The sequence below is a fragment of the Ochotona princeps genome, chromosome 5, assembly GCF_030435755.1.
Source record: "Ochotona princeps isolate mOchPri1 chromosome 5, mOchPri1.hap1, whole genome shotgun sequence".
Lineage (NCBI taxonomy): Eukaryota > Metazoa > Chordata > Mammalia > Lagomorpha > Ochotonidae > Ochotona > Ochotona princeps.
The window spans coordinates 60,987,262-60,999,436 of NC_080836.1; the positions used below are offsets into that span (position 1 = coordinate 60,987,262).

The 12,175-nt window shown below is 36.9% G+C and overlaps 1 protein-coding gene across 3 annotated transcripts in view; it reads right to left on the minus strand.

Moving 5' to 3' along the window:
• PDE1A (phosphodiesterase 1A) overlaps positions 1-12,175 on the minus strand; it is a 224,180-nt gene that overhangs the window by 69,480 nt on the left and 142,525 nt on the right. For all 3 annotated transcript variants that reach the window (XM_058664694.1, XM_058664695.1, XM_058664696.1), the window contains exon 3: positions 3,778-3,960. In XM_058664694.1, coding sequence (XP_058520677.1) covers positions 3,778-3,960 — 183 coding nt within the window. The remainder of the gene's footprint in view (positions 1-3,777; positions 3,961-12,175) is intronic.

A 12,175-nucleotide genomic window follows, 5' to 3' on the forward strand; every position in this document is an offset into this window, starting at 1 on the left:
TTTCTTGTCATTATCACTACATGAAGGAGTGGTAAGGGAAATGGAAGGGTTGTAAAGAGGAGAAAAGGTCAATATGAAAACTAATCAGGAATAATAAAACACTTAAGTAACATTAAATCAGTTTGACCTCATGGCGTGAAAAGCAGTATGATGTAGCACAAGAGAACACAGGCTTAAATCAAGAGTTAGCCAATCACTAGCTGTGTGACCTTTGAAAAGCTATTTAATGTCACTCATTTATAAAATGAGAATAATTACAAGCTTTTTGTGAGGAGTCAATGATATAAATGCCTAGGTTAATCTAACAAGAACTAAATACAAGAGTGCCATTATAATCATTCCAGTAATTATTCTCATTACTCTACAGCCAGCACTATTGTTTCTAATTCCTATAGTTCTCACTCCCTGGGTTCAGTGGGAATCTCTGGTGCTACTGAGTTTCTGGAACTTGGAAATTTGAAACGTGCATTATCAATGCAGTTTCGCATTATATGAAATATAAAGAGATAAGAAGAGGATCACACTTTCAAAGAGGCAGGGAAATATTTTTGCTATGTCTTCCAGATCATGTATTCAAGAACAGAAATCTAGGGGCCCACAGTGGTGCAGTGAGTTAAACCACCATCTAAAACATGAAAATTCAATATCAGAGTGTGAGTTTGAGCCCTAGAGTCTCTGTTTCTTATCCAGCTCCCTGGTAATGCACTTGGGAAAGCATCAGAGAATGACAGGTCTTTGCTACCCAAGTGAGAGACCCAGAGTGAGTCCTTGGTTCCTGTTTGTGATGGGTCCAGGCCATTTGGTTAATCAGTTGATCAAAGATCTCTTTCATTCTGTTTCCCTAGTTTCTGTCATCCTGCCTTTCAAATAAGTCTTTTTAAAAAAATTTAGGGTGAAAAAGTAGATTTTCTAGGTTTTTGACCCATGAATTTCTTATTTCATGACATGGAATCAGCATGATTGCACCAGTTACCCTAAATTTCCATAAATTGGAGACACACAGAAAGAAAGCTTCTGAAAAAAAGAACAATGAATTTTTTACGTTCATTCTGGTAAGTTATATCAAACTGATAACATGATTATTTTTAGAGCTTTTTTTTTTGCTATCATTACAACATAGTTTAGAAACGTCTAAAAATGTTTTGAGTCAGATACTATAGTTGGCTAGGCTATTTAATGCATAGCAAGGGAAATTCAATGACAACACTTATGGGGCTGATAAAAATGAAGAGAAAAACACCAGCAACAATTGCTGATTAGAAGCAACGTTGAGTGCCATAAACTAAGGTACTGGTTGGTGGCAGTGACAGGGAGCCCTGGCACCCAGGGTGGGTGTCTGGAGTCACAGAGGGTCAGTCTTGCTGTAGGGCACGGGGAAGCAACTGGGTCAGAAAGAATAGCAGGATTAATGTTGCCAAAGCAGTACAGAGTTCAACAAGGTTCCTGGATAAATTAGGTTGGTTTGTATGTTCACCCAACTATCATTAGATGAAGCTGCAAACTTTAACGGAGGCTAGTGAAATGGAAAACCATCAGATATGTTTAAGCTTGGGAGTGACAGGAGCTAGCATGGATTCTAAAATATTGTTGTATTTTTACAGAAAGCAAGTGAGGAGGATGGGAACCCAGTTAAAAAGCTGCCATCTTATTTCTTCTGGCAGGTGATGACATGTTAGATACGGGAATCAAAGACTTCACAGGGGAAAGAGAGTAGATTCAGGATATTTTTAGGTAAGTCATTGCCAAACATTGTAAGGCTTTAAAACTTGGGAGGAAGAGGCAATAGGCTTGGCTTTAAGAAAGATTTCTGACTTGTAGTATTAGAGATGATTATCTTTTAATATACCAGGTATATATGTTACATTATCTGTAAGGGTTTAACATTAGGGATTCACAAGCAATAAAAATACTTTATTTCCCTATGTTCTTAGTACATTGATTTCCTTTAAGATTGCTCATGAATTAAGTGACCTTTGGAATATTTTAATATTGCTATAAGCTATTAAAGAAATTTTTATGAGGCATGTAAAATGACTATGGAATTATTTCTCTTGAATAGAAATCAAAATCTGGTTTTCATTTCTTTTTTGTTTGCCTTTTTTTTTTTTTGATCAGAGAAGAGAAGGTGTGTATTCCTTCAGCAAATCAAACATCAACTCTTTTATGTGTGATGCTCTCACTGACCCTTTGAAACCCTCTTTAGAGGTTTAAAAGCTGATGTCTTGGGGGATACGATAACTGTCACACACTTGCTGAAGCTGCTTAACAAAACCAAGAATACAGATGAAAAAATTCTTGCCTCCCAGACCGAAATTTCCATTCCTATCTGATCCAGAATGGAGGCAGTTAATGCTCTAACAAGGATGGTAGCATTTCACCAAACTAATCAAAGTGTTTTTCAGATTCTTTCATCTCAGCCAATTACATAAGGCGTATAAATGTGCAAAATACTTTGAATAACAACTCTGTATGCCATTTGGGGATACAGCCAAAGGTCATGATATAAGCAGTCGTGTGTTGTGGCTCTTGTACAGCTTTAAATCACACAGTGTGAGTCTTGCAATGCATTCTCATTTGCATATTTAAAATACCCAAGCACCTTTCCCATTGTTCTTTTAGCATACAAAAGTGCATTTGTAATGTTTTTAGAGCTTAATGAAAGAATAAAAATTATGTGGTCCTCCCTCCCCCTGCCTTTTTTAAATTTTTTAAGGAGTAATTTATTTCTTTGAAAGGCAGATTTACAGACACACGGAGAGATAGAAGATATACTCTCTGAAGGTTCACTCCCCAGCCAATCCGAAGCCAGGAGCCAGGAGCTTCATTCGGGTCTCCCATGTAGGCACAGGGTCCCAAGGTTTTGGGCCATCCTCCTCTTCCCTCCCAGGCCACAAGAAGGGAGCTGGATGGGAAATGGAGCAGCCAGGACACAAACCAGCACTCATTTAGGATCACAGTGCTCGCAGGGGAAGGATTATCCAACTGAGTCATTGCACTGGCCTAATGTAGTCTCACTTAAATATGACGTATGTTGGCCAAAAATACATCTTCCTTTCTCTCAATCTCATTAATTTCTCAAATATATAATTTTATATGTTACTTACTGTAAAAGTACTTAATATAAGGAATTTCTTATAACTACTTTTCAACTTTGTCAAATATAACATGGTTATTTTGGATCTTTTTATATTTTTAGTTGTGAAACATTTTTCCTAGAAAGAAAAATAAACTGCTCTTTTTAGCTTAACAAATATAAAATTGGGTCATATTAACATAATTTTCACATCAGAAACTTTGATTCTGTTTTAGGGGATGTCAAATGCCCCTCCTTTAAATGAGAGAAATGTTAAAAAAGTACTCAGTTTGAAATGAGAATGATGAAAAGATGAGGCGATGTTGGCCTTTTTCTTTTAGGCAGCAAAACCCTGTTTAATTTTGATTTATGAATTGTTACCCAAGGGAAGACGTATTGTATGAGACACCACATATTATTCATATGCATTAGCATTGTTTTCAATTAGTTATTCACATAGTTTCATTGGAGAAAAATGATTATTCTAAATCTTTTGCTTTCAGTCTTCATCCTAACTTAATATGAGTAAAGATCATACATCCAGAACAAGGCATTTTTGTTACCTTAAATTCATCATAATGTCCCTAATCCATTATTCACGCAATAGTGCTTTTCTTCAATTAGGTCATATTTTAACTTTGGTTAAAAAAAATACTCATTGTCATTCAAATAGTGTTATCTTGAGATACCAACAATTCACTTACCTTTCCACAAAAATTCCAGCTTGTACAGCATGAACAATGCTTCGAAATTTTGGTTTTTCCTCGGGTTTCTTTTTCGTCATCCCCATTTTTCGTGTAAAGGTGGACGCCAGCCAGTCCCGCACTTCCAGAGGGACCGAATCTGTCTGAATGTCACCGAGCTCATCTTCAGTGTCCAGCAGTCGTCTGTCAAAATTCAATTCCAACAGCATGAAAACATGAAGCAAACTAATAGCAGGAAACGAAGCATTGCATAGACTTCAAAGATATCTATCACTGACTGTTTTCGATATGAGCTAAATAAAGAAAAGAATTGGGGTAACATGTCAAACCCCACACTTTCAACATCTTCATGTTCTGAAAGCAAAACTACACCTGTGCTTTTGCAGCTTTTAAATGATATTAGTCGGGAGATATTGATTACTAACGTCATGAATATTGTATTCTCAACAGTTGATAAAACTAGAGAAGGATTAGAAAGAGAACTGAAAAACATAAGTCTGTTACTAAAGTAAGCAAGGACAGAAAAATGAATAAAGGGGGCTGAACCTATAGTCGTCACTTTAGATCAGATTATCATACAATAAAGGCAGTGCATCATGTTTAAATTGAGATTTCTGAATTTGCAAGAATCACAGGAGCTATGTCATTGGACAAAAACCTATTTTAGGAAAATGTGAATGCAAGAGCTCTAATTACATTCATTCCAGTATAATAATAATACATGAAGTTTCAAAGAAGCAAAAACACATGACAATAAACAGATTGGGTATACATCAGTATACATCAGGAATTGGTTACAAGAACCTTGTGGATACCAAAATGAATGGTGCATTCAAAAAACTGTATGCACATATATGAAGCTAAAATTTATGTAGCTGGGTTAACCTTTCACATTATTTTTAAAAATTTCCTCTAAGTGTTTGTTTGGATAATTTTATCTTGTTTCATTTTTATTATTATCAGAGTTTTATGACACAGTTTCATAGACACCGGATTTCCCTTACCCCCTACACAAGTCCCTTACCACCCTCACTGAGTTCCCCTGTATTATTATAATAGCTTAGTTATTAATAAACAGTCATATGTCCATCATTGAGAGCATGGACAATGGCAGAGAGTCCAGCATCCTACTGTCAAGATATAGTTTACAGCTTCATTGGAAGTCCATCTTTGATATGGAATTAGAGAAGCATACTGCCTTGAATCCTCATATCTGGATATGACAGTCTCCATTACACAGTTACTTATACATCCCCTTAAATAAAAAGCCACAAGCAAAATTAACAACAGGAAGAATAAAAAAAGAAATTTATAATGCCAATGATTTATCTTTAGCAATAACATTTTGGATTAATGTAAAACTTTTTTTTTGGTAAGTTGAAAATGAACTCCTTGACCCATTTTAGCAAGACACTATGCTTTGGGCTCAGCGACGTGGCCTAGTGGCTAAGGTCCTCGCCTCGATCCCATATGGCTGCTGGTTCTAATCCCGGCAGCTCCACTTCCTCTCTGTCTCTCCTCCTCTCAGTATATCTGACTTTGTAATAAATATAAAAATAAATCTTTAAAAAAAAAGACACTATGCTTTGTAGTTTGAAAATTTCTGTATATCAAAGATTGTGACACTTCTATTATCTCTTGTGCAGTGATCCATTAAAATCAGAGCAAGACATTATAGCAAGAATTGAGGTGTAATCCTGTGACTTCACAATGCTCCAAGCATCCATGCTACCTTGTCTTATCAGGTAATCTAAGTGCAACGACTTACATAAGGGAAAAATTGCCAGCTTATCCACAAAACATCTGATGTTGAAGATTTCATCATTATGTCTTAAACTCATATCTATGCAACTTAGGTCATCAAACATGAAAAAATCAACAAATGCTAGTGATGGTCTGCAGAAATGTATTATTCAGAAACTGGAAACCCTTAGTCATGATGTATAAGGTCATTAGTTGTGAAAGAAAGAGCACAGAATTTCAGTGAGAAAAATAGATTAATTAGTAGGTTTAGGAATAAAGGAAGATTATTGAAAAATAAAAGCATGGAATATGGCTTGGAATATGGAAGATGGCTAATTTTGTGGGTCAACATTGCTACCTATAATACCAAGTTACTTGGGAAAAAATCTAGATAATTCAGTGAAACTATTGTTTAGATATGATTAACATTTGCATAAGTAGCAACAAAATTCTGGACTCTGGGCCTCTCCTAATGCTGCTCTCTCACTCTAGATTTATTCTGAGTCTGTAAACCAAATGATTCTAGACATCTACATGTTTCCCAGAACCAGAAGGATGCAGAGCTGTTTCCTGGGAACTTTCAACAAAATGAAAGTTTCATTGACAAGAACTTGACACTCCAGTACCCCAGCACTAACACAGTGTGCAAGCTACCAGAGGCACCACTGTCTGCCATACTCAGGAAGAAGGATGGCACAAAGCACATCTCTGCTGGTGACAGACTCCATCGTCTACATGGTTGACAAACCACACATCCTCAGGATTCCAGCAAGTTATAGCCCCATGGCTGTGCAGCTGAAAACTTTCTTAGTACTTCATGATCCACACGATTCTTTAGGGAGGGCTAAAAGCCTCTTTGGACAAAGCGATTAATGGATTAAATGACTTTAACAAATCCTTGTGAGATGACAATCACTGCTATTTGTTATCGAGTTTAATGGTGCTGCTCCTGCTCCTTTGTCTACTTATTTGGAAAAAGAGGATATCTGCTCCATTGTGGAACGAGAAGCAGCAAATCTCTGAAGCAAAATTGTATGCATTGTCCATTTCCTTATTCAAGGGAGATACTAAAAGCATAATCTATGAATTCTGCATTTTGTTTTTTACTAGAATTTTGTTACATTTGACTTTAAAGGCATTTAGAGTAGAAAAAAAAAAGAGTATCTTTAAAATCACAAAATAACACAGGGGACTAGAACTGAGGCAAAGTTATTTTTTTAAATCCTATGTCCAGAAAGGATGCTCTTTCTCCTTTCCCTCGGGTGGACAATGACAATGTCAGGCGTCACTGGCAGTCTTCCATTCCCCAACAACACACCAGGAAATGCCAGCCTCCTCTTCCCAGTTTACCATAAACGGCCATGTAAAATGTCCGACATGGTGAATGCTGCTCCTTCTACAAATGTATCCTGCAAGGACCAATAACTAGATCACCACCTTGAGCTAAGAGTAACCCATCACCACATTGTTGATGATCAGGTTTCAGAATGTGTGCTAGGCTTTTAAGCTTCACTGTTAATTTAATGTTTAATGTGTAAACCCTGCTTCAGATGAAAAAAAATCACAGCAATTGGAAAAAAACCCACAAATATTTAATAGGAGACATTAAGTATATTCCCCTCAAAAAAGTAGTTAGTCCTCAGCTAATCAGCTGCAAGCCTTAAGAAACAAAGAAACAAGCAGAGAATCAAACAGGGGACTCTGAAGTGGCAGGAATTCTGCCTCTTGACTGCTTCAGGATCAAGGAGGCAGTATTAGCCAAGTCCAGGGAACCTGGCCTGCTATCCTGCCTTGAGAATCTCTGAGCCCCCATGAACACATGAGCTGTTTCTTTAATCTCTCCTCCTTTCTGCTTTTTGGTTCTTCTGGGAAAAGGTATTCTCACCATTCCAGTGAACCTTCTATGGTAACCATCAATGTGACTTATAAATCACACAGAGGATACTAGCCTGACTTTAAAGATGCTATCAATCAATTTCTGGCTGTAAGATACAATGAATATTCTATTTACAATCGAATGCCTTTTTTAGCTTTTATGAATCTAAACATCATCCTTTTTACATTGAAATAGTATAGTCAATGTAGGAAATAATCTAAAATTGGAAAAGAATAGCCTTGGGACCAGTGTGGTGGAATAACAGGATAATCCTTTCCTTGTTGTGCCAGTTTTCCCACACGGATGCTGGTGGCGTCCCGGCTGGTCCACAATTTTCTTCATTCATCTGTCAAGCATTTTGTCATTTATTTTTTCTTAATCCATTCAGTTTTTATTCTTGTAGTATGAGCACACAGATACTAGGATTTCTTTTTGAAAATTGCCCATCTTTGAATGAGGGACGTCTTTCTGGATTAAAGTTTGAAGAGAGGGACCACGGAAATGTCTGCAGCAGACAGGAAGTGAATCTGAGTGAGAGGTCTGTCAGTGTGGGGAAGAACTGATTTTCACTTACTTTACTGACTCCTAGGTCTGCTCCCTAAGGACTCTTTCCTCCTCTAAAGGGCAATGGTAAAAGTGGCCTGAGTATCTCCATCTGTGTATCCACCTCTTCTCTGCAATGTGGCCGGGACAGAATTCTCCCTAGTCAGCCAAAACACATTGACCTATTAATTCTGGCCAAGGGATCTCTGGCTCTTTCTTTTGAATGACTGACATTCTTTGGAGAACTCCTGGCCTCAGGTCTACAATCTCGAGCATCCTTTTCATTTTAAATGTTTAAACAGACTTCACCTTTTCAGAGTACTTTTAGACTTACAGAAAAATTGAGTTGTATGTAGAGTTTTTACACACTACATTATCTTTATTTCTGTAATTTCTTCTATTATTGACAGTTTTGAATTTCTATGCTAGAATTATTTCTGCTGATGAACCAATGTTCATACACGACTATTCATTCCTTTGTTGTTAAGGCCATAGGTTTTGGCACACAGACAGTGGAATGTCTCCAACAGTATGGTAATGCACTGAGTGGTTCCATTGCTTTGAGAAATCCCCTGTGCTCCATCTGTTTATCCTTCCTGCCCTCCCTCCACATCTCTGGCAACCACTGATCTCTATACTGTTTCTATGGTATTGTCTTTCCATACTATAATACAGTTGAAACCATACAGTAAATGCCTACATTTTTTAAAAAACTGACTTATTTAACTTAGTAATAGGCATTTAAGTTTTCCCCATGTCTTTTCATGATTTGGATAATTTCTATATATTATTACGGGGCAACATTCTAGTGCACAAATATGCTATAGTTAGTTTACACGTTCTACTACTGAAGAGTATCTTGCTTGTTTTCAAGACTTGGCAATCACGAATAAAGCTTCTACAGTCACATTTGGGTTTCTTCAACTAATCTGATGCAATATCCAGGGACATACTGACTAGGTGACATAATGAGAGTGGATGCAGTTTTGTGAAAATATTGCCTTACAAAGTGTGTATACAAATGCATGAGAGGCCAAGCTACAAATATCTCTTGCCTGGTCTGCTTTACCACCTCCTAACTGGCCTTCCAGCTCCAGCTGCTGACCACTGTCACACTGCTTCCCTTTGCAACCAGTAAAGAACTACTTCAAATAAAACCCACAGCCTGCATTAGGACTCACTTGTTACACATTATTACTATTGTTTCCTAATTTGAGAGAGAGGGGAAAAAAGAAAGAGAACTCCCATCTGCTGGTTTACTCCATAAATCCCCTCAATGGGTAGAAGGCTGAACTAGGTCAAAGTTGATTATTAAAAACTAACCTGAGGTTCCCACATGGGTGACAGAAACCCAATTATTCAGATGTCACCAACTGCCACCAGAGATCCTCAGAATGCTTCTTTTTAAAGTAGAGGTCAGACCATGTCAGTGGCTGATTCATGAAGTCCAGCATAAATCATCTCAAGCTAAATTTCCAGCTTCATTTGTTTGCCACATCCCTTTTATTCATCTTTCTCTTATAAACCTGCTTCCTTTCTGTGCGTAAAGCTTGTTGCTACTCATCATGTCTGCTTAGACTCTCTTCTCAAAAGATTTGCGTAGCTTATTTCTTCATGACATTGAAGTAGAGAAAGTATTTCCCCTCTTCCTTCAAATAGTACATTTTCTGGCCTTTTTATTCTATTGTAGTCTTCTTATCACTTACGGTTGCTGGACATCACATTGATTACTTCCTGATTCATTCATTTAGTTTATGTTTGTAGTCTAGCAAACTGGACTGTATGGACTTAAAAGCAGAGAGTTGGTCTGTTTTTGTGCATCATGTAATCCCAACATTTAAGATAGTGCTTAACATGCAGAAGCGGGGTCAATATATATCCTGTGAGTAACTAGAAAATGTTCAGAAATATTTACACTAAATTATTATAGGTGATTATTCTTTTAATATTTAAATTTTCGGTATTTTAATAAATTATTTATTTTTCTTGGAAAGTCAGATTTACAGATAGGAGAAACAGAAAGAAAGATCTTCTATAAGTTGATTCATTATGCATGTGGCCACAACAGCCTAGAGCTGAACCAATCCCAAGCCAGGAGCCAAGAATTTCTTTCAAGTCTCACATATGGGTTCAAGGTTCCAAGGCTTTGGGCCATCCTTGACTGCTCTCCTAGGCCACAAACAGGGAGCTGGATGGGAAGTGGATCAGCTGGGACACAAACCAGCGCCCATATGGATCCTGGCAAATGTAAGAGCAGGACTTTAGCAATCACGCTGGGCCCTGATTATCATTTTTAGAATGAAGTGAGAATTAGAATGCTAGAGTCTTATATCATTTGAGAAGCAGTAAACTCAGTACTTCCATTATTTTCCTTCCTTATCTTTATGCTAATTTGTGCTTTAGTAATTAATTTCAAAATCTCTTAAGCAAACTATGGAAAAACATATAGTAATATTTGTTGACTTACAATGGCTTTATACCTTGACAAATTATTATGTTTGAAAATACCTTTACTCTCAAATTTGGCTTAGCAACAAATATTCTACACAGTTGAGTTTGTTCATCTGCCAGGCATATTGGGGACTGTTACTGCCAAATGTGATGAGAAATGAGCATACCACATAATGCCAGCCTGTGAAAAGTTCAAAAATCTGAAATATAATTTCTACTGAAAGCACACTGCTTTCACACCATTGTAAACTGAAAAAAAGTCAAGCCATTGTAATTTGGAGACCATCTGCACATTTGATATAGAACAGGCATTAAATAATTTTGAATGCATTTAGAATTAATCATACAGGGAATTTTAAAAAATTGCAAGCTTAAGAAATGGGCAAAGTAAATAAGCAGAGATATTTTTAAAGGAACAAGTTTAAATGGCTAACAGACTTATGAAAAAAATCCTCAAGTTTCCTGGCAATAATGGAAGTACAAATTAAAACCACATTGAGAGTCCACTTAACCCCTATAAAAGCTGTCTACATACAGAAATTTACTAAGAACATCTGCTGGTGAGGATGAGAGGAGAAAGGTACCATATTCCACTGCCAGTGGGATTGTAGACTTGTGCAACCAGTCTAAGCATGTAGAGTGCTTAGGCAACTGAAAATCCATCTAGCATATGACCCAGTAATCCCACTCCTGGGAATACTTCCAAAAGAAGTGACATGTATATATGAGAAAGCAGCCTGCTTCCCTGTATTCATTGCAACACTATCCACAATAGGAAAGATATGGAAACACATTAGATGCCCACTGAATGAGGATTGGATAAAGAAACTGTGGTACAGCTATTCCATGGAATACTACCATACAGTCATTAAAAAGAATGTAATTCTACTATTTGCAACAAAGTGATCCCAACTGGAGACTATTATTCTCCCTGAAATAAGCCAATCTCAAAAGGACAAATACCATACGTTCTCTCTGATCTCAGACAACTTTCATCCAAAATACAAAACAAAAAGATATAAAAGTAAACAAGTATCCTTGAAATCTTACAAATGAATAATATAATGGAGACCAGTGTAGCAGGAATCAAATGTCTGCTGAATCAAAAAATCTGCATCCCTACTCCTGAATAAAAGTATACTCCTATTAAAACTACTAAATATACCTAGACAACAATATAGAGACTCTCTACCATATACCAGACCCTCTACCATTGCTCATACATAAAACATGTCATGACACAGATAAAGAGAGGAATGCTGGAGTCGAGACTACAGCTGAAAGAGTATATTATTGCAAATTACAGAGGACAATGGAAAGGGGTGAATATGAAATGGACGGAAAGAGGGGAAGCCGTATAACTACAAAACTGAAATGGAAAATAAGAAAAACATTGTATGCACTGTACACATGCATTTACACAAGCAATCTATTATACTACATAGTTATTCTGTGCTCACCTATCAAGGAGAATATGGTAAGAAATTCCTAATGAAAACATAAACAGCAGATTCATGACGGTAATCATTTCCATTGGAGAGAAGAAAGAAAGACAAGTGGATAAAACACATTTGAATCAATTTAAAAATTATTAAACAGATCTAATGGTTTGTATTTCTCTTACTTCCCTGAATATTTCTCCCTTCTTTATTCTGCCCTCTCTTCTCCCTGGCCTTTTCCCCTCCCCTGTCTACCCCTCCTACTGAACATGATGGGCTTTTCACATTTATTTAACAATACCATATAGGGCTGGAATAAAAACTATAGCATGATGTGGATTGGTTA